At 40.7% G+C, this 27,398-nt stretch overlaps 1 protein-coding gene across 2 annotated transcripts in view; it reads left to right on the top strand.

Annotated features, from left to right (window-relative positions):
* CCDC88C (coiled-coil domain containing 88C) overlaps positions 1 to 27,398 on the top strand; it is a 96,108-nt gene that overhangs the window by 27,398 nt on the left and 41,312 nt on the right. For both annotated transcript variants that reach the window (XM_061463781.1, XM_061463780.1), the window contains exons 4-10: positions 12,469 to 12,538; positions 22,361 to 22,419; positions 24,064 to 24,147; positions 24,797 to 24,937; positions 25,580 to 25,764; positions 26,344 to 26,425; positions 26,874 to 27,032. In XM_061463781.1, coding sequence (XP_061319765.1) covers positions 12,469 to 12,538; positions 22,361 to 22,419; positions 24,064 to 24,147; positions 24,797 to 24,937; positions 25,580 to 25,764; positions 26,344 to 26,425; positions 26,874 to 27,032 — 780 coding nt within the window. The remainder of the gene's footprint in view (positions 1 to 12,468; positions 12,539 to 22,360; positions 22,420 to 24,063; positions 24,148 to 24,796; positions 24,938 to 25,579; positions 25,765 to 26,343; positions 26,426 to 26,873; positions 27,033 to 27,398) is intronic.

The following is a 27,398-nucleotide window of genomic DNA, read 5'->3' as shown; positions in this document are numbered from 1 at the left end:
ACAGCTGAATCTCCTTGCCAAGGTTTTGTTCTTCACTCAGGTGAAGGGTGTAACTGCTTTCCCTGATGATAAATTGTTGCTTATACTGCCTTTCTCTGACCATAGTGCCCCTTAAAATTTCATCTGAGGCTTTTAGGAGTTAGGCTTCTTACAGACCACCAGGGAGGCTCGGCATACTTTGAAGGCTGCTAAGCTTAGATCTGCTGCTGAGTAGTTGCAACAACAGCATAAATTTTTGTGTAGCCGGTATCTTTAAAAATCCTGGTAAATTTTAATTCTACAGAGTAACACAGCCCAAATGTGCTGGACTGGAGAAGGTGTTGCTGCTCTCTGCAGCCTGAGGCTTGAATTACTCTTGCCTGGAGTAATCTTCCTGGGTATTTACTTTCCCCTCCTCTGCTTTCAGCTAGCTGAAAAGGCCAAGCTGGCAGAGTTGCACTGCTGCTGTTTTGTGATCTGGTTGATAGGGAGCACAAGTCACTCGATATGTCATATTAAGTTTCTCTCGATTATGTTCCTTAAATGGTAAACCTGAGCTCTGCTGATGTAGGTAAGGGGTAGGATCTACATGTAAGGCAGCTTGGAAATTGCCTAGCAACATACATGCCTGCCACCTTCACGGGCCATTAAATGACACTGAAGATGAAGTATATTGAAAAATGACATTAGTATGAAAGGTTTTGGTAGTGTGCATAGTTCTGCTTTTTCTGTCTGTACCTGGAGTAGCTCCTTGTGTCTGGGGGCTTTTGCTGGTTTTGAAATCTTTGTGACCACTTTTAAGGTTTTATTCAGTAAATAAAAGGTCTTGGATGCTTTCTCTTTCTGTTTTAGGTGAAGTTTTTGTACAAACAAATGACTGATGAGATTTGCTTTCAGGAAAACACTAAACATCACAGCTTAAGGGGAAATTGTGTTTTGTTGACATGGAAGATCCAGTGGTCAGAAGCCTTAAAACTGGGATAGGAGGAGTATTAGAAGTTAATCTTTCCTGAATGTTAATAATAACATAGTGACACAGTTTCCTCTGTTTCTGTCACAGATGGCATAAAGAAAGACTCTTTTAGGATGAAACTACACCCTTCACATTTTTTCATACATCATGGGTATTCCCAGGTGTTAAGTGTACTGCGACTACTGGCAACAACTGATGAAGAAAAGTATAAAATGGGGAGAGGAAGTATTCTTTAAAAATGCACATCAATTATTTAACTAGGTTTTCTACATCAGAAGCTCGCCTCTGCTGTTTAACTCTGCCTAAGCCGTTTGCTAGGGCTGTTGTGGAAGAGAACTCTTAAAATGAGGTTTGTGGTATGAGGCTGGTGGGGGAGCAAGAAGGGTAAAGCTCTGCCAAGTTAATGAATGTTATGAGTTACTGCAAGATTCACAGTAGATTACACAGATAATATAAAGCAGGGTTAATCAGTCTTTTCAGGTACTTAAGAGAGCACTGTTAAGAACTGGCAAGATTGAAAACTCTTCTTGAGAGAGTGTTTGCATGTGCAAGTATGCATATGTTTGTGAATGCATCGCCTGGATTACCATTGATAAGTAAATTTTGCCTAGCAGCTACCACGTAAGGACATTGGCTATTTCCTGTTCTGTGTTTAGGTGAAACTGTGGCAGCTGTTGGAAGTGACTTTATATATTTTTCTGGGGGCATAACTTTTTCTTCTTGAATGCAGCAGTAAGATATTTGTTATTCTGTGATATTAGGGAAGTGGTGATTTCTCAACGCTGAGCACTTAAGATTTCGCTGAACAGGGTGCTGGACCATCTAGTCTTGGTCATGTTCTACCTAGAAAGGCTGGATCGGAATGGGCCTTGAGATCTCTTACAAGCTGATATTCTGTGAAGTGAACTTGGTTGATATGGGAAGGGCAAAGGATGGGACCCAGCTCCTGGGGCTGAGCATGTACTGGGACTGCCCCCGGTACCCTCTTGAACCCACTTGCCTTGGGTGGCTGCTGGGAGTGAAGCACCATCCCTTTGTAAAGGTAGCTCTGGGCTGTCAGTTTACAAAGGGATCTGGTCCTTTGCTAAGGTGGTCTTGGAATGTGACTGAAGTGGAGGCTCTTCTGTCACCTCCTTGGTGAAAATGAGTTGGGAAAACCAGGGAGGCTGTTCCTGGCAGCCTGACCTGGTAATTGCCTGTGGTTTATGCATGGCTCAGCTCTGCCTAGGTGCAAATTACTGCAAGTAGACCCTGTGAATAGCCAAGAGTCAAATGACTGTGTTCTCCCGGTAGATAATTATTCCCTCTTCCAAGGGGGACACAGTAACTGCAGATAGAAAGGTTGTTTGCTATTGAAAACAAATGAGCATAGAAAATCCAGGGAGTGATGAGAGGCCCAGAGGCTATTTTGAGGGCATGGCCCCCATTTTCCCTTCCTGCCCTCTCCCATTTTATTCACTATTAATTTTTACAGGGGCTAGTTTCTGTGGCACAGTGCTAACAGTGATTGACACAGTAAATGCTGGGAGTGTTTGCTTTTACAAGGAAGGGTGCTCAGGTTACTTTGGGAAAGTTGTGAAATTTAGTGCATCATCTCCACCTGTACAGTGCAAGAAGCACTGACAGCCTTCAAAATGCCTTGCATATTACCTGCCTGGGGCAACCTGCTGACTGTAAAGAGGAACACCACTGTACATTTGTGTGTGGAAGAACCTGAAGCTTCTCCCTTTACGCACCTTAAGAAAAAATTTGCAGATTGTTGCTATAGGCTAGGGACTGTGTCTGGGTGTTTGTTGAGCTTGCTAATACTGAGTAAATTGGATGATAATGATAATGCAGTGATATGTTAGATATAAATTCTATGATGATGCGTCATAAAGCTTTCTAGAGGTATTTGGCACGGGTTTGCCTTAACTGCAAGAACATTGCAGGTATTTGAGTTCTTGGTGCCCTGATAACTGTTTGGTAGCATAAATTTGCCTGCAAGAGAGCTCTCGATGATGAGAAAGCCAGGTTGTTGCAGCTAATTTAATCAGATTAATAGCATGTATGAGCTGTTAAGGTTTGTTTTAACCTACACACATTATCAATAAAACCTTTCCCTCCCTGTACTTCCCCAACCACCACCTTTGTCCCATAGTGTCTTACTGTCTGGCCAGGCATCCTTGCGATGTGGGATAACTTGTCACGCTCTGATTTCCCTTCATACCAGCTGAAAGCTCCCCTTTTCTGTAAATCCGACATGGATTTTTGCATGGCTGTCTGCAAATGCCTCAAGGACCACCACTGCCCATGCTGCTGTCCTCTGTTGGAATTAGATAATAAACCAGTGGCATAGTGACTGCATGCTTCCTGAAACAATAATTTGTTGTTCAATGCTAGGTTGCCCAGAAGCTGCCCAAGCACAAGAAGATTTAAGCTTGTTGGAAACTCATTAAATAAGCTTTTTGGAAGTTAATCAGTTTAATTTAATTTAAACTTGATTTCCCCCCTTCACAGGGAGTAGGATGAGTGCTAACAGACTGGTTACTCAGTTCTCTCTCTGGTATTCTTTATGCACTGTCACAACCCTTTTCTTCACTGGGGGGGGTGGGGGTCCCAAGTTACAGACCCGAAGTTTTTCATGTGTTTTAAAGCAAGGAGTGTTAACCAATAATCTGTGTGTCTTATCCCATAAAATCCCTTTTGTTCATCACTGACTGAATGATGTCCATGTATTTACTGTTCCTTGGTTTCTAGGTGTCATTTTCTGCATTTCTCCAGTACCATCCATTCAAGTTTCTCAAAATGATTTACCAATGTGAATTAAATCTTACTTGTTTGGGGGAGTATTGTCCTGGAAAGACCAAGCATATTTGTGCTTGTTTCTAAGCACTTATCTGTGTTATATTTTAACAGCTCCAAGGATGTGTAGATGTATGGAAGACATGGCACCTTTCCGAGGGAAAAATACTTTTCCCAGTTAGCTGGCTCCATGAAGTCAAGAGGTTTACTGAGACAGTAGATAAAAACCATGTATTATACATAATCCTTCTACAAATGCTTTAGTTGGGTTGGTGGTGGTTTCTTGATGGCAAGCTGTATTTAATATTGTACTTTCTTTTTATTCCTGTGAATAAGGGCAGTGGAGCAGAGTTTTGAACTTGGAGCTCTGCATGGCTAATGTATTTCTGGAAACTGTCTTCCTTTTAAAACGAGTGTGCTTGATGCTGAGTTTCAGAGAATTCAGAAGTGGTTCAAGTCTGTTCTGATGGCTTCTGCTGTTTCTTTTTAATGTGTGTTAGGCTAAATTATTACGGTCCTTAGAGACTACCATAAATTAACTTGAAGCGTGTTCAACAGATGGATTACATTTTAGCTGGCTGTATTTGTAATGTCAAGTGACAGGTCTTTAACACAACACATTTCGTATTCCCTGTTACTGCATAAACCACCCCAGGACAAATCTAAAGTGAAGTAAAATAGAAGTTGAGAGTAATTTGTCTGGGTACTGTTATAAACATGTGAAGTCACTTGCACATCATTTGGAGAGAGGAGTTGAGGATAAATCAGTAGGCTTTTTTATTTTCAGCAAAGAGGGTAAATTAGTCAAAGGCGCTGCTGGCAATAAAAGCAGGAGAACACAGTGCTCCACAGTTGTATTTTCTCGTCTCTGGGTCAAATCGATATTGCCACTAGACACAACCATAGAGCTGTATTTGTATTAACATAAGTGATTCCTCTTGGAGTCAGTAAAACTAGGGTAGGAAATCTGCTGCTACATAACCATTGAATATTTAATTTCAGATTTTAGAAATAAATGTATGGCTTTCTATTTAGTTTGATTTTAAAAATATTTGCTCTGCAACTGATGTATCTGGCGGTGGCAGCTTCTCCATTATTTATTCCACTGGGTTAGAAGTAAAACTAATTGTCCAAAAATGCTTTTTGCATATATAAAAAATAACTTCATTGAAATATATATAGAATTTTTGTACATAATGTAGATAATGTGCCCTGTAAACAATTTGAATTTATGTTAAAGCAGATCTGTTAATCAGGGTTTGCCTTGGTCACTTTGCTCTCTGACGTCCTGAGTGCTTTAGCCTGCATCAGTTGATTTAACCAGTCCATAAAGCAGCAAGAGTGTGCACAATGGATCACATTATAACCACAGAATCTTCCTTTCATTTCCTTCCTCCCTTACTTGTTACTACATTTTCATCAACCTACATATATGCCCTGCATATATATGACAAGCTCTTTGTTCCAGAGATGTCTCACTATGCATTTGTACAGCTCCAGTGGATGAGGTTTTGCTCCTGGCTGGGACCTCTTACTGCTCTAATAAAAATAGAAAAACCTGAGCCATAACAATGAATTGGGTGGATGATTGTTGCTGGGTCCTTTCAAGTTTGGTTTGCTGTTTTTTTGAGGGGGGAGAGGATTATACACACACACACATATGATAATATGCCATCCAAATTGCATGTGTGTTTTTGTTTTTTTTTTTTAATTAAAACCTGATCTTGTATGGTATAAATCTACATTGAGTGTACTTCTGTCATTTGGTAGGTTGTCTGCACCCTGTACAGACTGAGCATGGCTAAGGTTAGGTATGATTCCTTCATTTCCCTCCCACTGCGATTCCAGTCTACGATTGTCAGAACTGATTATTTTCAGCAGATGAGGCAACAGTTATTTTAGTGGCTTTTGGGTTTCCACTTGAAGGGGCTTTAGAAGCGTGCTTTGTAACTTTCTGGTTTTCAGGGAAAAAAAATCAAGACGGCTAATCCTCTAGTCTGTCACATAAATACAATTGTTGCAGAGATGAGCAAAGTTCTTAACCAAATTTTGTCATGTATATAATGTGTTGTCAGAGAAAGTGAGTACTGAATCCCACACATAGTGTCATCAGGCATAGTTGCATGGTAAGATGTACGTGGAAAACATCTCCATAAAAGATCTGTTTCTTTCACTTCATTGTCATTCCCCTGCAACAACTTGTTCGTCTTGTCTAATCTTTTGTGGGACCCTATCATACAGTATACAGAACCTTGCGAGAAATTATTTCCCTCACACAATACCTCCAGGTAATTATAGCTGATATATATAACTTAAAAAAAAATAAATAGGAAGACAAATATTTTTTTTCTTCCTTTAAAACACAACCTCCTTGTTTTAGGCTGCAGAATAACTTGGTTTCATTATTATATTAAAACTGGAAACTTGGAAAAAACATATTTAAAAAACATCCCTTGTGTCTCAATTTGCTGTTTAAAAATATGTTTTAATGTTAACTTGTTCATTAGCCTGAGTGTTTACTCTTCCTTAAAGTTCTGATTCCAGAATGGGATTGGAGTATATCTTGCCTGGGAAATGCAGTTCCCAACCTGTATTTGTGTTGGCATTCAAAGGGACCTTAAGATGTGTAAGGGCAAAGCTGCCACCCCCCATCCTCCTTCTAGGAGAGTGTGAGCTGGTGCAGGTGGCCACTGACTCCTGCTGAGACCTTATCTAAGCATGTAACAGCTCCTTCACCAAATGTTTCCCAGGATTTTTGAGATCAGATCCACGCTGAAGTTTATCAGAGAAAGATGTTGGCTGTGCTGCCCAGATATGACTTTGCTGAACTTTTCTGCTCCGCTGGCCTGAGTTGCAGCTGAAATGTGAGCCAGATTCCATAAGTAGCTAGTGTTTGCTTTTGCTGATATAAATAAAGCTGGTGATGGTTTTTCCTCATGGGCATTTTAAGTAGGAAAGCACCATTTGTCTTCCAGTCAGCTGGGCAATTAGCATTTTATAGCCAAGCAATATACTTAAGTGGAATCGCTTGGCTTGAGCGTTGAATTACAATGGCTGGTAGACTGCTGCTCTTCTTACATAATTTATTTAGTAATTTCTTCTTCTTTAGGATTCAGGCAGAGGCTAATTTAATTCTGCATGAGAAGCAAGTAGTTACCCTGCATTAATGCTATGTTGTTCTGCAGTGCAGGGGAAAGTTTTTTTTGTGTAGATCTTTTATTTGCCTGGTCTCTCAGCAATGGAAAGGACAATTTTACCTACTCGTTTTCTGGCAGTGCGTTCTTTGCAAAAAACATTTGTATGCTCACATTGGCATTTAAAAGTGCAGCTAAGAAAATACCTTAAGACCATTTTATTCCGTGCTGTTGCATGTGTATTTTTAAGAATTAAATGTGTAGTGAGGTGTAGTATGGAACAAGGAGACTTTGTTCTACGAAATTACAGGGGGCCCACTTACCTTGTTACAGGTAAACAAAATGTTAAAATGGGATCATGGCGACTTGAGTCTGAGAGCTACCGCCGCATCTTTTCTGCTTATCTGAGGCAGAGAGCAAACATCCGGTGTGTGATCTTGGAAGGATAAAGTAGGTAAAATGTGCCTCAGCACTCCAGAAACTAATTAGAAACTTCTAGATAGAGCAAAAGAATATGTTTGTTTAGGCTCTTAATAAGCCTAAGTGCTTAACTAGGTGCTTAGAATTTTTTCTGCATCTCATATGTGTCTTGATTTTTTTCCCTAAAGTCCTTGGTCCTTGACTGCTAGAGTCAATGTGGAGGAATTTTCTTTCTTCTTTCTTTCTTCTTTCTTTCTTCTTTCTTTCTTCTTTCTTTCTTCTTTCTTTCTTCTTTCTTTCTTCTTTCTTTCTTCTTTCTTTCTTCTTTCTTTCTTCTTTCTTTCTTCTTTCTTTCTTCTTTCTTTCTTCTTTCTTTCTTCTTTCTTTCTTCTTTCTTTCTTCTTTCTTTCTTCTTTCTTTCTTCTTTCTCTCTTCTTTCTCTCTTCTTTCTCTCTTCTTTCTCTCTTCTTTCTCTCTTCTTTCTCTCTTCTTTCTCTCTTCTTTCTCTCTTCTTTCTCTCTTCTTTCTCTCTTCTTTCTCTCTTCTTTCTCTCTTCTTTCTCTCTTCTTTCTCTCTTCTTTCTCTCTTCTTTCTCTCTTCTTTCTCTCTTCTTTCTCTCTTCTTTCTCTCTTCTTTCTCTCTTCTTTCTCTCTTCTTTCTCTCTTCTTTCTCTCTTCTTTCTCTCTTCTTTCTCTCTTCTTTCTCTCTTCTTTCTCTCTTCTTTCTCTCTTCTTTCTCTCTTCTTTCTCTCTTCTTTCTCTCTTCTTTCTCTCTTCTTTCTCTCTTCTTTCTTTCTTCTTTCTTCTTTTCTTTTTTTTTTAAGCTCCTTTTTTAGCAAAGTGATTGCAGTGAGCTTGCAAATGTGAAGTGTGCCACAAGGGCTTAGATGCCAGAAGGCTGCTAATGAGAACATACATTTACTTATGTTTAACCTCAAGATTTCTACATAACTTAATGTGTTTGAATCCTTGGGTACCAATCCTGGAGTGCCTCTGCAGGAGTTTAAAAAAAAAAAAAACAACTCTAGCTTAGGCAGTATCCTTGTTTCTCAGACCTGCCAGTTGTCTTGGCCTGCTTCATGCTCTGCATCTGTGGGCCAGCACAGCAGAGGGGGAGTGATCCAGGACTGAGCACCCAGTTTGATCTTCACTTCAAAAGCCCTCCCTGTTTGCATAGGTTCATGTAGCTCTGCATTTAAACCTGTGTAAGGTTTATCTACCGAGTTCGGGAGTCTGGCTCAAGTAGCGCACGACTTGGCTGTTGATCTTTATATTTTGTGATAGTGGTGTTGACCTAACTAGAAGCTTCCATTCTTGCAACCATCACTGCTGTCAAAAGCGCAGAGATTTTGGACAGATCCCTTCAAGCTTAAAATTGCTTGATCAGCAGAGGAGCATTTCAGGCACCTACAGGCACTGCACTGAGGCCAGATGGGGATTTGTTTTCAATTAGATTCCTTAAATAACACTTCTGATACCAACATTATTTTTTTGTGGAAATCTCATTAGCAACAATTAAAAAAAAAAACAATTTGCTCAGAGGGAGGTGATTGCAGCAGTAGCTGGCCTCTGAGTTGGTTAGTGGTCTAGGTGTAAAGCTGGCAGCTCAGACCCTAATTGTTCCAATAACCAAGGAAATTGTTACCATATGTTATTGCTGTAACCTTTACTGTTTTTGCCAAGATGTAGTTGTGCTGTAAAAACGATTAAAAGGTTTCTCACAAGAGGAATTAGATTTGATTTTTTTTTTTTTTTTCTATAATCCAGAGAGCAACGATACTCTGGAGTTTTTGTAGGCTATTTAGTGTTTGGAAACCCTGCTTTGCTCTCCAGTAGTTTGTGCCTTGAGTGTGCTGCCCTGAGCCATGCCAGTCACCTGGGGCAGGATGACGCGTATGTGCCATATCTGCCTCTGCTGTGGTTTCTCACAGTTATGTTTGATTTCAAGTAAAATGGCATCCTTTTGTATAATACAATAACGTGCTGTCCTTATGGGGAAACGGTGTGTTTATCTTCCATTTCTTTTGCTGGCTGGACCCATATCCAGATTAATCCCATGTCCAGTGTGGCACAGCACAGCTCCCTGCCTGAAACCCGAGTTTGACTTTGTGGGGTCTTCAGGGTGGGATGGTAAGATGTGAGGGGAGCAGAGGCCAGACTGAGGCACTGCATTTTACTTGTCAGCCTGTGTTGTTGCTGCTTCAGATAAGGAAAGCAAGAAAATACTGGTAAGCGATTGAAGTTGAATTCATGATTTGCTGTTGATGGGAGCGACTTTGATTGTATTTCCAAATGTGGGAAAGCAATGGACCTGAGACATGGTCACTTTATCCTAGCTACTAAGTCAGCTGAGCCTTACTAACTTTCTGTGTTTTTTTCCCCAGACAAAATCTAAGCTAAACTCCTTGGTGTGAGCAGCTTTTAGTTTTTTTAGTTATTTCTCACACTCATGAGTGGGTAGTTCATTTACATTCTATTAACAGAGGATAGTTTATTAAACTGAAGTAACTGTTTCTTTGACTCCTTTTCCTTATCTTGAAAAAGGAGGGCAATGACATTGACCTTCCTTTATAAAGTGTTGAGATCTACTGGTGAACTGCAGTGTGTAACAGATAGGTACTGCCATCACAAACACTAATCTGAAGGTGAAGGCTTTGGAACGATAAAGATAGTTATCTATTTAAATAACTAACTTTTAAAAAAAAACAAAACAGGTCAGAGTAACACCTGAACAATTTGAATCTTTCAATCTGAATTAAGAAATTGCTCTTTGCAGGCTTGAGGCTGATTCTGCCTGTATTTGGTGACTGTCAGTTTCTTGCCAGAAAATACTAAGTTCAAAGAGTTAAAAGGGCGTTCAGTCACGGTTATGTTGGATGTCATACGCATAATTTTACAGGAGCTCATGGGAATGTTACCAGCATAAAGGTTAGCTGTAATGCCTTTTGTGACTGCCAGTTAAATAGCTAATGATCTGATGATTACACAAAGAGAACACAAATTCCTTATGCATTCCTGCCTCAGTGCCACTCCACATACTGGGTGACAAGAAGCACAATTCTTTCTCTTTTTTTGCCATGGAAATTGCTGGTTAAAGCTCAGTACTTCAGTATATGCAAATTCTGATTTTCTGTTTAAAGCCTTAGTGCCATGCTGTATTGTCGTAACAGATATTGCAGTCCAACCATGTGCTGTTAAATTCAATGGGGTTTGCACCTGTTTTGGTAACAGATGCAAGCAACTTTGTTTGACATGTCTCAAATGCACAAACTGTAAAATGCATCTGGCTAATTACTCAGTGACTGCTTAGTCTGCATTAGCCAAACTTCACATTGCATAAAGGTCTGTAGAGTTTTTTTCTTAACAGTGTCAAAAAACACTGTAATCTGTAACATTGAGATATTTCTGCCTTATTCAGAGGAGAAACTGTTGAGTATGTTTTCGGTATGGATCGGGGTGGGGGGGAGTAAAGTGTATATCAAAAACTTTTTTTTTCTTTTTGAATATCCATTCTAATTACTTATCAAATGCTGCAGGCTCACTGAAATATTTCCTCTTTCAATCACGGTTAATTTTCCTCCTATAGTAACTGTGAAAGCAGAGGAATAACAATGGGGTAACTTGGAGGGGAAGTGGTTGGGTGAATGAGTGATTGTTTTGGGAAATGCGTTACTGTGCTCAGCTGCGGTACTTTTCCCCTGGCTCTGAATGCTTTGCAAGTTTCAGTGCATGTGCCCTTCCAGTCGCCTAGAGGTGGGCTGGGGAATAGAGACAAGCAAAGAAAAGGCACATGCCAAACATTTGGTAGAGCTCTGTGTGTGAATCTTTTGTTTCCTGAATTCCAGCACAGAGTTTTAATCACACACCATTTTCCTCCCAGGCTTTTTATGTGAAATAAATACTTGCCTACAAAATGTTTTATTCATATCATCACAAGAGAGTGCTGGTAACTGTAGTTTGAAGGTAACAACTGTACTCTCGTGCTCTGTATGTTACTGGGGTTCATGGCTGATCAAATTATTATGCGGAGTCTCCTCTGTAATGTATTTATTTGTCTGTGTTTCAGCATTTTGCCTGTCCCAGGACTTGTAGCCTTTTCTATCCCTTAAGCCTGTTCTGTCACTTCAGAGTAGCTTCAGGCACCTGACATGTGAAGGTTGAACCTGACCAAGCAGTGCACCTCCCTTTCAAACAAACTTTCATGACAAGAACTGCTGTAGTTGAAGCCCTGCTGATAACTCATAACCACGCAGCCGCTCGCTCACCCCCCACCCCCTTCCTCCTCCTGTTCCCGGAGGGATGGGGAGGAGAATCAAAAGAATGTAACTCCCACAGGTTGAGATAAAAACAGCCCAGTAACTAAGGTATAACACAAACCACTACTGCTACCACCAATAATAATGATAAGGGAAATAACAAGGGAAGAGAATACAACCGCTCACCACCTGCTGGCCAATACCCAGCCCGACCGAGCAGTGATCTAGCCCTTCTGGGTAACTGCCCCCAGTTTACATAGTGGGCATGACATGCTGTGGTATGTGGTATCCCCCCCAAAATATAATGACCTTTGAACAAGGTTCATGACATATTTAAATCTGTTTTAGCCCCCATTGTAAAAACAATGGGAACTTAGAACTAAACTAGAACTTTAAATCCAGTTTCTCTGAGCAGTGCCAGATGCCCGTTCAATAGCTTTCCCCCACACCCACTTCCCTTGCCCATCATTAAAATCTCAGACCCATGAGATAATTTGACCAGTTATTTGAGTTACTCAGACTTCACAGAATGGCCTAGGTACCTTTGAACCAGCTGCATTTATACACCCTGAAACATGACAGCAGCTGTATGTTGAACATCAGTTGAATACAGGTCATGCCTGGGGTAAAGGCATGACTGATTGGTGTGCCTGGCATGGCCATGCATTAGTTCTGATTAGTGCCATGGGGCTCCTTAAGTCCTATATTAGCCATTGTTAAAAGAGGTGATTAGTGTATGTTAGCTGTGCAACCCTATGTGGTCTTCAAATAGTGATTTCTCTCTCAAGTGGGGCTTCCTCTTGTGACCTCTGACCTGCCAGTATGTTTAAAGCTTTGTAAACTATGGAGCTCTTTATTTCTTGTGGTGTGATTGTTTGGGATTCCTTCACACTGAACTTTGCCTGTTGTTCTCTTTTGTTTAGGAGGTCCTCCAGCAGCTGATTGTAATGAATTTACCAAATGTTTTGATGATTGGCAAAGATCCTCTTTCTGGTGAGTAGTTTGTTGGGTTCTTAACCCTTTGCTCCTGAAATGCTGAATAAAATTTCTATTTGTTTTGTTACCTTAAATTAGAATATAATCATATTATTGTTTAGATTGGAAAAGACCTCTAAAATCATCAAGTCCAACCACTAACCTGGCACTGGCAAGTCCACCTCTAAACCATGTCCCTGGGCACCACATCTACACATCTTTTAAATATCTCCAGGAATGGTGACTCCACCATTTCCCTGGGCAGCCTGCTCCAATGCCTGACTACCTTTTTGGTGAAGAAACTTTTCCTAATTTCCAATCTAAATCTCCCCTGGTGCTCCTTGAGGCCATTTCCTCTTGTCCTATCACTTGTTACTTAGGATTAGAGACCAGCACCGTGTTACAACCTCCTTTCAGGTAGTTGTAGAGAGTGATAAGGTCTTTCCTGAGCCTCCTTTACTCCAGATGAAACAACCCCAGTTCCCTCAGCCATTCCTCATAAGACTTGTGCTCCAGACCCTTCACCAGTTTTGTTGACCTTTTCTGGACCTGTTCCAGCACTTCAGTGTCCCTCTTCCAGTGAGGGGCCCAGAACCAAGCACAGTATTCAGGGTGCAGCCTCACCAGTGCTGAATACAGGATGACAATCACTTCCCTGGCCCTGCTGACCACACTATTTCTGATACAGGCCAGGATACCATTGGCCTTCTTGGCTGCCTGGGCACATTATGGTTCATGATCAGCGGTCATCAGTCAGCATCCCTAGGTCCTTTTCCACCAAGCAGCTTTCCAGCCACTCTTCCCCAGGCCTGCAGCATTGCATGGGATTGCTGTGACCCAAGTGAAGAACCTGGCATATTGCCTTGTTGAATCTCATATAGTTGGCCTCAGCTCATTGGTCCAGCCTGTCCTGATCCCTCTGTAAAGCGTTCCTGTTCTCAGGCAGATCAGCACTCCCACCAACTTGGTGCTATCTGCAAACTGACTGAGGGTGCACTCAATCCCCTTGTCCAGATCATTAATATAGATATTAAACAGAGCCGGCCCCAGTACTGAGCCCAGGGGAACAACACTTGTGACCAGCCACCAACTGGATGTATCTTCATTCACCACCACTCCTTGGGCCTGGCGATCCAGCCAGTTGTTTACCCAGTGAATGGTATACCAGTCCAAGCTATGAGCAGCCAGTTTCTTCAGGAGAATGCTCGTGACATCCTTGCAGAGTCCTCTGGAGTTGCTTACCCATTCTTCCAAAGGTGATAAATTCTCCTTTTTTTTTTTCCTCTGAGTTCCAGTCAAAGCTCTGTTCAGCCAGGCCAGTGGTTTTCCCTGCTGGCTCATCTTTCTGCACGTGGGGATGGCCTGATATTGCACATTTAAGATTTCCTTACTGAAGAATGTCTAGCCTTCCTGGATTCCTTCAGAACTGCCATCCAAGGGACTCTGTCAACCAGTCTCCTAAACAGGCCAAATTGGAAACATGCTTTTAAACAAACTGTACATATTTGCAGCCAAACTACAAATATTTGAATACTGCCGAGTCTTAGTTTAATATATATAATATACACCACTTATATTTCCATACCTGTACATAGAAATGTAATATCTGATATGTGTTTGCATGTCAAACATGTGATAATGAGTTGGTTCTTGACTTTCAAGCAGTTGCTGCTCGGACTTTAACATGTCTCTTCACTTCTTGCTGCAAGTGACCAAGGATACAGTCTGCAGTAGAATTGTTTGCCCTCCAGGTTTTCTGTCCTGTATGCCTGTATAATCAGTTCAGTTGCGTCAATATGTACACAGAAAGAGTCTTGTAGAATTGCCCTGAAGTGTGAAGGAACTGTTGCAAAGGAAGTGTGGGAAGCGAAATATGTGTGGTGGGGTGAAAAAACACATATATGATACACTGGAATAAGTGAAGAGAGTGGACAAGGAGAAAAACATCTGTCTGGCCATGTTGTTTAGGCAAGGACATCTGCCACATGAGGTGTCACATCAAAAGTGACCTGGAAGCCAGTGAGCTCCTGTCCAGACCCCAGTGTTTTTGGTGAGGTAAAATGAAACCTGTTAAGTCTGAAAATGAAGTAGACTTCTCTGTAGAATGACCTTTCTGAAATGAAAGGTTTTATTGCTGTGGCTTTTCTTTTTGATTATCTTTTTAGTGCCCATTCTGTCTATGCTTTAGCCCTGTGCTAGTATCAAGGACACTATATTTGTTTTTACCAAAAAAGGAAAAGTGGATGAACCTTGTCAGCAGTGATGGGGAATGACACAGTGATCAGCATCTCTAGAGCAAACAAATGGCAGAAACCTTGACGGGAGATTTTTATCTTGCTGCTCTTAGCAGCAGTAGTATTAACTTGGAGATGCTGGATCACTGAAACTCAGAGTTTTGGCACTTTTGCAATAAAATCAAGCTGTGAGTAAGGCACCCACATGTTCAGCAAGCAGATTAAAGTCTGAAGTGCTGGTCTCAATTCTCCTGTACAGGCTACTGTTATGGGTAAAGAAGGAAATAGAAATGCAAGAGCTGTTGCTTTTCACAGTTGTACAGGCACTGGGCAGAGCCTGGGCTGCTAGCATCAAGAATGCTGTTCAATAGAGATGTTTGGGCCAACAAGGCAGTATCTCTGCTGGCTAAGTATCAATGGAAAATGCTGGCTGGTTTCTTGTCATGGCCATTCCTGAGCGACATTTGGCAGGAGACTCATAATGGAGTAACCACAATGTTGGTTCCTGGTGAAGCTGCATATTTGAAAGCTGTCCTGTATTTAGCTATAATTTCCCATCATTGGCTTGCTGGGTTTTGTCAGCGCTGTAGATCTTTATGTCTTTGAAGATTTGTCTTGTAGGAAGGATATTGGTCATCCGTGTGTTCCCGTCTTCCAGCTCCTTTAGTCACAACCAGAAAATTTTGCACAACCAGTCCCAGCTTAGAGACTACAGAGGAGGGTGGTGAACAAAGAAATACTCGATGTACTTGCTCCAAAGAATGTATTCAAGGAGTAAAGTGTCTGAGGGATAGGATTTCAAGAGAAGCTCATCTCAGTCTTAGCTTTAGGCAGATGATCACTGGTAAGATGTGCTGAAAAATGGTTAGAGAAGTGGAGAACTAGAACTTCTTTCAGGAAGAGGAACCTGTCTGAGGATTGACAGAAAGCTTGGAAAGGGAACAGGGAGGAGAAAGCTGAGAAGTTAGTAAAACAAGTATAAAAAGCTGAATGAAGTAGGCTGTGGTGAGCAATATGGGTGAGCAATGACTGGGTGACTATCAGGTTGATGTCCTTGTTACTGAATGTGTCAGAGAGGAGTGAGAGGAAGGGAAAAACAAGTGAAACACTTCTCCCTAGTCAGTTGAGAGAGCTAAAGGAGTGTTGCAGATTGAATAGAGAGATGTGAGGACAAAGCAGTCATCAGCATGGAAAGTGGTGCTTCTGACATGAATACAGAGAATCCCCAGGGAAAGGTGATGGGTAAGAGAGGAGGCAGGGGATGACAGCAGTGGGGTGAGAAGAGATGATGGAGGCCGTTACTTGAGGGAAGTGTTTAAAAGCATCAGGAATGGTAGAAGAGAAACCACTTTCTCTGTGTCAGTGATCCAGTCCAGAGACAATGATCCAAACAGACTGAGAGGGAAGGAAGAGTCCTGGAGGGGGCATCTGCAAAGGCAGTACTGGGCAATGTGGGGAGCACTAGGAGCTGGAGACCGAGGCGTAGGTGGTCTGTGGGGCTGGGGTGGGTGAGAGGCAGCAGTAAAATTTCAGTTTTGCCTTCCCCGTCCTGTAAGTTGTCCCTTTTGAACAAAGGAAGAAAAATTGATCCCACAATCACATTCCTGGAACAAATACAGTGTTGCTCTGTACTGTTTGCTGGGAAGGTTCCTAATCACTCTATTGACTCCATAGGTCCAAGAGCAGAGAGCTGTTAGAACACTCAATATGATTCACAGTGTAACAACTTCAGTGGCTTACTCCTTTTAACAAGCACACATGATGTGTTGTCATGCATGTTTTTGAGCTGTGTTCACCAGTGCTATCTGCAAATTTTACTTTTGTCCTCTAAAACACATCCAAAAGTGGTGTTACATGTGTTAAATTATAACCAGAACAGCTCTGAAGCTGAGAATGCTGTTCTTGCTATTTAGGTCCCATTTGGCATTCAGCAGTTGGGACTATTGAGGGCTTCTGCATTTCTGCTTTGATTGTGAGACTATTGGCAAAACAGTGTAGCCATCACTAAAAATGCCATAGCAATTTGGCTTTTGCATACGAGAAGGAACATGTCTGCTAAGTTTAGGAGCTTTACTTGCTTCCATGTCCAGTAAATCATTTTGATCCAGGTCATGCCAATTTTGTCTACTTTAATTCTGTGGCAAAAATATTTGTAAGAAGATGAAGGCTTTGACTGGTTTCTAGAATATAGGGAGCTGAAAAGAAACTTGAAAGTTTAATTACGGGATTTAGAAAGTTTTCCCAGGAATCTGACTTGCAGAAAGATGCAGTTGATGTTACAGGATTTAATCCCTTCTCTGTATGGTGGAGAGCTACTACCATTAAATTTCCTCTGCTTTTGTGTTCCCCCGTGTTTTTGCTTACTGAACAGCTTTTTCAATTAATTACTGCACCACAAATCCCCCAGTGATCAATATGAGAATCATCAGTTTATCATCTGTATACATCATTGTAATCAATTTCTATAATTATCTCTGGTTTTTGCATGCCTTATGCACAAGGAATATCAGTATAGAGTACTAGTTCTGAACATCTATTTAAAGGCCTTGACTAATTTCTTAGTTTCTAGACATGCTTAGTTTAACGCAGCTAGTGAGTGTACTTGGAAAGTGATGGCAATTAATCCTTTGAAACAGTCATAATTAATTAGGATGTGGGTGGGATTTTAACTTATTTTCAGACCAAGAATGGAAATGAGGTTTTATTTGCCTGAAGTAGGCTCATTTCTGTCTCTTCAGAAAATGTTGCCATTTAGCTTTTCAAATTGCACATGAAGTTTGTGAATGAGGGAGCCCAAAGTCCCTGCTAGAAAGTGTCTATAGAAACTTCATTAAAATCATAAAAGATGTCTACTCTCACTGGGGTATTTTTTCATGTCTGGTTTCCTTCCTCATTCTGTTTCACGATTCTCCAGAGGCACAAAGGTTCATAAAAGATGAAGTTAATAACAAAACACTGGGTCAATAGTGTAAATCTAGCAATCAAGCTTTTCTCACTCAGCATGTTTCTACAGTTGGGAAAAATGGCACTTGTGTGTTTTACTACTTCCCACCTTCTCTGCACATCCACCACCACTGCATTATGTACCACTACATGCACTGGTACTCCCTCTCCTCCACTGCTCCCCTCTCCTCCACTGGGGGAACGTCAAAGTTGAAATGTACAGAAGAAAGCGGCAAAAGCTCAAGATTTTGAATGCTTGGGCACTCTCATTCCTGTTTTCCCTGACATCTTTCCTAGCACACTCTCCTTTTTTTTTTTTTTTTTTTTTTTAATTTACGTTTGTCCGCCTTGTTTTGTTGCTGTGTCTGCTAATCCTAATGCCTGCCTTTTCCCTGGATCCTGCCATCTGTTTCCCACCCTCTGTGTCCTGTGAGAGCGGAGTAGTCTTCTGGCTTTGGTACAGGGAGGCTCCCAGGATGCACAGGTGGTGCTCGGGCTTTCCCTCCCTTTGTTTTCCAGAAAAACCACTGGTCCCCTCTCACGGCTGGGAGCAGATGGTCTTTCTGGAAATGCCCCAGGTTGACACCTCCCTTGCAGGCAGAAATAGGTGTAAAAGAAAGGAGATTTGGGGGTGTTCTTGGGGTTTTGGTGGTGGTTTGGGGTATGGTGTTGGTTTTTTTTTTTTTTGTTGTGGTGTTTGGTTTTCTTTTTTTGGGGGGGAGTGTTGGTTTGGGTTTTTTTGTTTGTTTGTGGGGTTTTGTTGTTTTTTTTTTATTAGCACCTTTCTGTTTATGTGCTAGTTTGAATCCTGTCCATTAATTTCAGCTTGTAGGTACCTGTCTGCCAGGCACTGCCTCAGACCTATGCATTTGCATTCCAGGTTGTAGGAGGACACTGTCTTGGTAAGGTCAGCTAATAAGCCTGGGTAGACCCAGCAAACTTTCTTCCCAGCCATCTAGGAAGGGCTTGTGTCATCCCAGTGAGCCAGCACAGGGAAGCCTGTGCATTCCTTCTTATGCAGTTGCACAATGAGCTATACCAACTTATTGAATTTTAGCACAAATCAAGCATTCTGAAAAAACATTGCAGGATCATTCACTGTTCAGGAGGCATTACTAAATAAGGAACAAAGATCACTTCTTTTTGCTCAACATGATTTACAGGATAAATATACTGTCCTGAGTGTGGAACCTAGCTGCTGTGCCATGTGATAATCCTAGATGTGCTTCTGATACACTTAGTAATCTTGGGCACTCCACTCTCAGCTCTCTTGTGTGTGAGATGAAAGGGCTTCCTGGCTCATTCTGAGGTTTAATTGGTTTAATTGAAAACTTTCTTCAATTCTTCAATTGAAAACTTTCTTCAAAGCTCTTCAGTTTGATAGATTTTTTTCACGCATACCTCATTTCTTCTAAATATCTCTTGTAAATGATGTTATCCTACATGGCTTTAAAATGTTACTGAAACCTAACTTGAGTATGAGTTATCTTGGAGTGCCTTGATGCCAACAAACTGTCTCCACCCCATGGGAAGCAACTTCTGAATGAAAGCCCAAGGAATTTATCTCTTTTAAAAAACAGCCACACATGATCAACATGATCAAACATTTGTGTGGCTGGCAGATATGCTAGGTAGACCTTTTAACCTTAAAAGCTTTTCTAGTGGGCAGTACAATCTCACTTTCATTACATGTCCATAGCATGTCAGCAAGCAGAAAATAACTTCTTAAAAAAATCTTGGAAAACTCCTGACAGCTAAGTTTTCTTTGAAAGCTGCTAGTGAGGAGAGCAGACTGCCAAATGCTATGTTTAAAACAGTAGCAAACACTCACGGTTACCTTGAGTCTTTTAATTTCTCAGTCCTTTCTATAAACTCTGGCTTGGACTTCCCTGCCAAAGGGGCTTGCCATGTCTGTCTTGACTTCTGTTCCTGATGGGAGGGCCCAAGTGGGAACAGGGTTTCAGAGTGGTGTTTCCAGGTAAGGTCAGTCCCTGAGTTGACCAACCCAGACCAGGTTTGACCTTGCTAAGTTAGTCTGCAGTAGTAGCTGAAGGTGTTTTACCTCACAGGGTCATGAGCATCACTGATGTCCGTCTGTTATCTCACGGAGAGAATAGCACCTTTGGTGCAGAGAGGTAAAGTGTAGTTTGCATGGCTTAAGTAGCTTGCATGTCTTTCAGATGGTATAGATGCTCTCGCTGTTGGAAAGTAACTCTGATGTTTTCTTAAATGAGTGATTCCAAGCCACTAGGCTCACCTTGAGGACAGCTGTAATGCCATGGTGCCTGGATTGGAATTTATGGTCAATGATGAGGTACCATTGGAGCATGCAGGGGTTAGGGCAGTTGTCTGTGATCCAGAGCAAGCAACCTGATAGCTACTCTTTCAGTCTCTCATGGAGATGTTCTGCCCCGCCTAAGTTTGGGAGAATGAGAGATGCGCTCCGTAAGTCCACTTATGGACTTGCCCTCCATAATTTGGAACTTGCTTTCATGTCGTGCTCTGCGTTTAATACCTGGTCTGTATCTTCTCTGAAGCTGATGCAGAGTGAAACTGATGCCAAAACTCTGATAAATACTTGTTTTCATGTAAAAATGTCTTCTGATCAGACCTGAATCTTTGGATTAGTAATGCCCTCAAATGAACTGTTCATGAAGTAACAGATTTTGTTGTTGTTGTTGCTGATGGTTTTTTTTGTGACACTACCTAATTTAACATTGTGCTATTCAGAATTGTACAGAACTATCAGAATTCCAGACTGAAATGTTATGTACCTATTAAATAGTAATTTTCAGAGAAGAGCAAGCCATATGTGTTGCTAGGTAAAGGGGAAAGAATAAGAATGATTGTTAAAAATATTCTGCAGGGAAATTAACAATATTGTACTTGTAGGGTGAAGTGTGAACTAGCATGTTTTAAATATGTCCGTCTCTGCAGAAGTATTTCTGCTTGCAAAATCTTAATGGTTACAAATGTGGGACTTCAATGTTGAGAGTTCTGGTGGGGATTTGTACATATACCGGTAGCTTTTGTAGGGCGGTCATGAAACGTTTCAAATATCAACATTACAAAATGTCATTGAAAAATTATTGAGCAAGTAAGGTACATTTAGAGACTGGTTCAGGGCAATTGTGTGCTCTAAAATCAGGAAATAGGAAGAAAACATGTTATTTTTGAAGCTGCCTGCACATGGCTGTGCTGGCTTGCAAGTTTCAGAGGGTGGAAGTAACCCGTGTGGCATTTTAGGTCAGTGTGCCTTCGTGCATTGGCGGGGCTGCAGCAGCTTAACTCATGAGTCAGTTTAGCTCCAGTTCCCAGCCTTGGGTCCTGTACATGCCTCTAACCTTCTGCCAGTATAGTGTTACAAGGGCATGGGGTTAGTGGAGGAACACAGTTGCACTCAGAGAAATTAGTATCTGTCTGTTTAGTGATAGGAGCAATTGAACGTGCAAGTAAAGCAGGGTATAAAGTGAAAGTGTTTATCCCACAGTTACGCATTCTGTATCAGGAAGCCTGCAGATGTATAGGGATGAGAGAAAACTGCATGGCCTGTTTCTCGTTCCATCTTCTCTCCTAGTGTGGATGAGGACAGGCTTTTCCTGGACCTAACCCCATGATGATTTTTTATTTCCTCATCGAAGCTCTTTGCCTTCTGTCTTTCTTTATCTAACTCTGATATACTTAAGTTTCTTTACCACGCAACAATCCTCACATTAATTTTATTGAAACAAGTTGGCTCAAAGTTGCACCAGTTACCCTTGTGAAGCTTTCTCTCTCCTAACCTTTGGAGGCAGCCGGCAGGGCTGTTGGTCGCAGCAGGGTTCCCTGCAGTAATAACCTGCGTGTGTCTCCTCCCCACCCGGCTCCCAGAGCATATGGTTAGCTGCATATTCTGTCTTCTACATCACTCATTTTTTTTTTTTTTTATCCCTTTTAGCACATGGGGTTTCTGCTTCAAAGTGTGAACGGGCTTTGATGCAGAACAGAGGCAGAATTTATTTGCTAAAACATCTCTCAAAGAGAATTTACGTGCACAGAATGGCATTCAGCTTTTGGAAGTCTGACTGGCAACTGTTTTACAGAAAGAGAATTTAGGACAAGTCGTTTCCTTAAAAGTAACCCTCCTTTGCTTCTGCCCTGGGTGGTTTTGTTTTGTTTTAGCATGGTTTTTTTTTTGGAGTGGGGCGAAGTTGTGGTGGTTTGGTGAGCTTTTTTGCACCCCTGTTAATCACAAAACAAGGGGTGGTTTTTTTTAAGCCCTGTTAAACACAAAACTGGTGTATGCATTGAACTATGTAAAAGTTGGTTTGTTGAGAGCTGTTTTGGTTTTAGTTTTGGGTTTTTTTTTTTCTGCTTGTGGATTATTTATTTTTTTTGTTCCTTCCCCCCTGCCCCCCACATCTTGATCAGAAAAAACTCAGAAAATATAGGTGAGGATACTAAACAGAGGGGAAAAAAAGTCCTGCTGGATCTGGGATACTATTCCATAATAATTGTATTGTTATATGGAAAGCATGGTAATGTTGTAATTAACACATACTTATTTTATTGTCCAGGCACTTGTTCAAAGGTCTTATTTCTCTTTTCAGGCAGATATTTTGGAGTATTTTGCAAGTACTGAACTTGTTGTACATACATGCTGATTCCCTTTTTTCTTCTCCAGGTAAAAGTATGGATGAAATTAAGAAGCTGCTGTTGTTGGTTCTGGGATGTGCTGTGCAGGTGAACATTCATTAGAGGCTTGAAAAATCAGATTTTTTTTTTCTCTTTTTTTGAACCTGTTATTTTTTCTGTAGTGAGAAAATCTAGCAGAAAATCAGTGCTGTATGAACAAATCTCCAGCTCAAGACAGCCTGTGAGCTGAAATTGTGAGAAGACACAATCGGTGAATGAAAGAAATGCAAGAAAAGGAGGCACGCTTTGTGATAGTAGTAGCCTCAGTTTGTTGCCAGTGCTTTATCAGCCACAGGATATGTACTCTTGCAACTAAGTAGTCCACTTTGATAACAAAGTGGGAAGAGATAAGCTTTGAACAGTGGTCTTGATATCAAGATAATCATTCTTACCGTTTTAAAATACGGATTGGACAGTACATATTAGTGCCAAATAAACAGATGAGCTAACAGTCTAAACATTTGTTTAATGAATGCTGACTTTATTTGCATAATCTTTTGATTGAATATTATGTGTAGAAAATCTGAAATGAATAGATACTTTGTATATTCATGTGGGGATTTTTATGCGGCATTTGTTAAAATAAAGAGACAGGCAATGTATATGGGAAACTCCACAGAAATGCATGACAGTTACCAGATAAAGAAGTCAGTGTTCTGCCCACCAGACCTCTGTGGTGGTAAACAATAGATGGTTGCGGGCTCGCCTTTGCTTATAACTGTCCATGTTTGTAGGTCCGTCTAGTGTTTTTTGTCATGCCTTAGGACACTTATCCTGCTGGGCTACGTCAAGTCAATTATGTCAGAGTAAGGCTGTCGAAATATGACTGCTCTGAACTATCTCCCTGTTGCGTTGCAGCACAAAGAATAAAGGTCTGATTTAGCAAGCTGCTGTTTATCCTCAGTCCCTGTTTATGAGAATGAGTTCTTCCCAATGGAAGGAATGGTTGAGACTCAGAACCAGGCCCCAAAAGGGCACTTTAAATGAGTTAAAAAAAAACAACTTTAAGCAATGCTTAAGTTCTCCACAATGCACAGTTGTTACAAGAAGGGAGTAATGTTGTTAGTGTACAATTGCAGGTGTACAGATAGCAGATGTTTGCCTCAAGTAAAAGATTTACTAAAATCTGTTAATCTGAAATGTCAGTCATTTTTATCCAGAATGTTTCTCAGTCCCATTTCTTATCTAAAGCACATGCCGATTTGGTCTAACAAGCATTATGCATTGATTACAATAGTATCTGAAGTGATGCATTTCTTTTCATTGCCAAAACCAAGCAAAATGAAAACAGCAAAGCAAACAGGTTAAATGATGCAACATAAATGGAGGTTTATGTTTGTGGAGCTCCGTTAATGAAGCTGTGATGATTTCTTCCCACAGTTGCCCCACCTCTTGAGCTCACTGCATGTTAAACTTGTTTTTAAAGAGCAAACCCAGCCATTTAACTTAGCCTTAATTGTACTGACAGTAGAAAGTTTAAATAATTTAATGCATAATTTAGTCCATGCTCCATATGGAGCAATGAAGTGTTATTATACCTTCTGGTGTGACAAAGTGTAGATCTTAAAAATTTTGTCATTAGCAATGTAAGGAGGTTTTGAATTTTTTTTTTTTTTTAATTGAATAAAAAAAGATGCAGTAAGTTTTAGGATATGTAGCACTGTTTCAGGGTGTGTTGTTTTCTTTTAACAGTGTGAAAGAAAAGAAGAGTTTATTGAAAGAATAAAACAACTGGATATTGAAACCCAAGCTGCCATTGTGTCACACATTCAGGAGGTGAGACTCTCAGTATTGTCTGTTCTGACTTTTTATCTCTCCCTTCCTTGATGTAAGTTGTTATGAAATATTAATGCTTGGAATTTCACAACGGATTCATGAACTTCATGAAAATAAAAGATTGAATGTGTTACCGCAGTCAGATTGTAAAATGAAAATTAAAGGCATTGTGAACATTACTTGGCTCAGTGAACTTTTTGAGATCTGCAGTGTTAAATGCCTTGCTTGCCAGTTATAGGATACATAATTGTTTTAAGGATACATATGTAATATTTCCAGAAAACTGAGACAGCAGCCCAACTGTACACTGTGGGATCAGTCCTTTCAAATCCCTGTGGTGACCCCCTCAGTGCTTTTGCAGCAAGACATTTGCATGTTTGCAAAGTGCAAGCACACATACTGTTGATCATAATATGTATCTGATCACTTTTAAAAATCAGCCTTAATGATTAACAAATCTAAATACCAGAAACAGGTGGGTAGTGTTACAATTAAGGTAGTTGTTTTTGTTATTTGCAATCTGATTTTGGTGAAGCACAATATGTTGGGGTTTTTTTTGATAGATCAGTAGAAGAACCTGGGGGATGCATCATATAAAGCAAACAAATTTACAAATCAGCCAGTGCAAAGACTTTGTTTCTCTTCCCAGGTGACTCACAACCAGGAGAATGTCTTCGACTTGCAGTGGCTGGAGCTCCCAGATATGGCCCCAGAAGAACTAGAGTCTCTCTCCAGGAATATGGTTTTCCACCTTAAGAGGCTTATTGATGAGAGAGATGAATGCACAGAAGTATGATGGCTTCTTTCCCATATCCGGCTCATGTGAAGCAGCAGATGCAGGCTCCCTTCCTTCTCTTGTCTTACTTGTGCATTGGATTTCTATTTCTTCTGCACCTTTCTGCTACAATTCTGAAAATCTGTAGAAAGATTTTTGACTGTTTCATTGATCAGTCATTCATTTTTGAGTGACTATTTACCTGTCTCTCCTTTGGTGTCTACTACCATCATGGGTTCCAATGTCTTCTCTAGGTTTTTTTCCATGTGAAGATTGCCCTATCGGTTGCTGACTCATCAGTTCCTTTTGCTTTTGATCTCTGGAGGAAGCTTCTTGCCTTCTTTAACCTGTTAATTTTCTGTCATGTTTTTGACTGTGATTGTGTTGGTTAAAACTCTAAGTTGCTATTGATTTTCATGAATTCTCCAAGCAGCCGCTGATTTTGAGCGTTGGAAGGAGAAACTTTTTTTAAGTGGTCTGAACATAATGGAGATCCTTTCTTCCTTTTTGTAACCTTCACTCCTGGCTATCACTTGAATGCTGTATACTGCCAGGCTAATAATTTTCTACATTTCTAAATAATTTTTAGATACTTTAAAAACTATTTATTATTATACTATTTATCTCTTGACACTGCATGCTTCTCTGTATGTCTAGGTCATTGTAGATCTCACTCAAGAGAGAGATTATCTGCAGTCTCAGCAACCACCAAGTCCGTTGAAAGTACCGAGTCCAGATTCTTCACCAAACCCAGCCAGCCCTCTTTCTAATGAAGACAAGCAGCACCTTGCAGTCGAGCTGGCAGACACGAAGGCTAAACTGAGAAGAATCCGGCAGGAGCTGTGAGTCACCAGTGATTTATGCTTCTAGAGAGACTTGTATATTAAGTCTTGAGCATCATGAAAATGCAAGTGCCTATCGGCTTCGGTATACTGGCCTCCATGGGAGCTCTCAGAAACACAACTTTTTTATTCAACACAATTTTTATTCATAGCAGTAGGAAGCTAGTATGGGTGTTCCATCTTTCTTCTTTCTTAATTGTTCTTTAAACACAGAGTGATGGCTACTTTGATTTTTCTTTTTGTGTCTCATCTCTCTCTTCCTGTCTTCAAAATGCCAATGACTGGCTGTACTTTTTAATTATCAGTGGGAAGTTCAGAAGCCAGTGAAGCTGGCTATGGCAGCAGTAGCACCAATGAAATTTAAACAGAGGTACTCACTGAAAAAAAAAATTATAAACTCGGATCTATATCATGAGAAAAATCCCTTGCTTTTATGAAGTTGTCATGACAAAGAGACTCTTATGTTCAGAATATAGGAGATTTCTGTCTTCTGTTCCAGATTCCCAGGAGTGTCCATATAGTCAATATTGTTTTGTGGAGGGGGGAAATTCTTATTAAGGTTTTTCTTACTGTTTTCAGAGAAGAGAAGTCTGAGCAGCTTGTAGATTCAAAACACGAAGTCGAGCAGCTCACACTAGAGCTGCAAAAAATAAAACAGGAGGTAAGATGGGCTCATTTTACTGTGACAGTCTTCCCTATTTAAAAAAAAAAAAGCCTTTTCCTGTGTGAGGCTAAAAATATTACTATGTCCATTTTTTAATGAAGTTACTCCAGCAAGCTGTTTGATGATTATGGCTATGGCATAGCAATGCTACACTTTCCACTTAACCTCTTGAGAGCAGTCTCTTTTGTTAAGCTTGCAAATAGTCTAGTAATGCCTGAAGCTTATGCAGCATTAGGTATTAGAAATGTCAGAGTCCCAACAGCCTGAAGAACCTCTATGTCTTGTAGAGAATTTTTACTAGATAGTACAATTCTCTTACTCCTGAACCAGGGGAATGCTGTTTGCCTACGCTTAAAGTACTAAATAAATAGAAATAAACTTTAAAGAACATGCATTAAAGTATTAACCAAGATTTTTCTCCCTACTTACTCCTCACTCCTCACAGAATATCCACCTGGCCTCAGATGCTCGCTCTGCCCGAGCATACAGAGATGAGCTTGACTCTCTGAGAGAAAGGGCAAACCGTGTGGAGAGACTTGAGATGGAACTTGTTCGGTGCAAAGAGAAACTTCATGATGTGGATTTTTACAAAGCTCGCATGGAGGCAAGTAAAAATGGGGGGAAATATTTGCTGAGTAATCCTTAGTGTTTGGCTTTTGTGTTACCAGTCCCTGTGTCATTTGTCATTGAGCTGACTGTAGCAGAACATCAGAGCAAGTAGAAATTTCCTAACATACACCATAGTTATTGAATTAGCAACATTGCAGCTTCTGTCAGTGGCAAGAAAGACTTGGTGCACACTGAAAATAAATACCCATTAGTTTTAATAAACACTGTTTCAACATTATGTGGCTAAACAAGACAGACCTTTCTGTGTGCTGCTTCTAGAGAATCCAGACCTTTAGTCTAGCCTTGAAAATTTGTTCTTAGGTAAAAGCTCTGTCTTCCAGAGTTGTTCCTTTGACCAACA

The sequence above is a fragment of the Pezoporus flaviventris genome, unplaced genomic scaffold (assembly GCF_033815535.1).
Source record: "Pezoporus flaviventris isolate CSIRO_AGI_PZ_B2104156 unplaced genomic scaffold, CSIRO_AGI_Pfla_v1 ptg000036l, whole genome shotgun sequence".
In the NCBI taxonomy this organism is placed as follows: domain Eukaryota; kingdom Metazoa; phylum Chordata; class Aves; order Psittaciformes; family Psittacidae; genus Pezoporus; species Pezoporus flaviventris.
The sequence above is the reverse complement of the archived record's forward strand: the minus strand, read 5'-3'. Positions and strand labels throughout refer to the sequence as shown.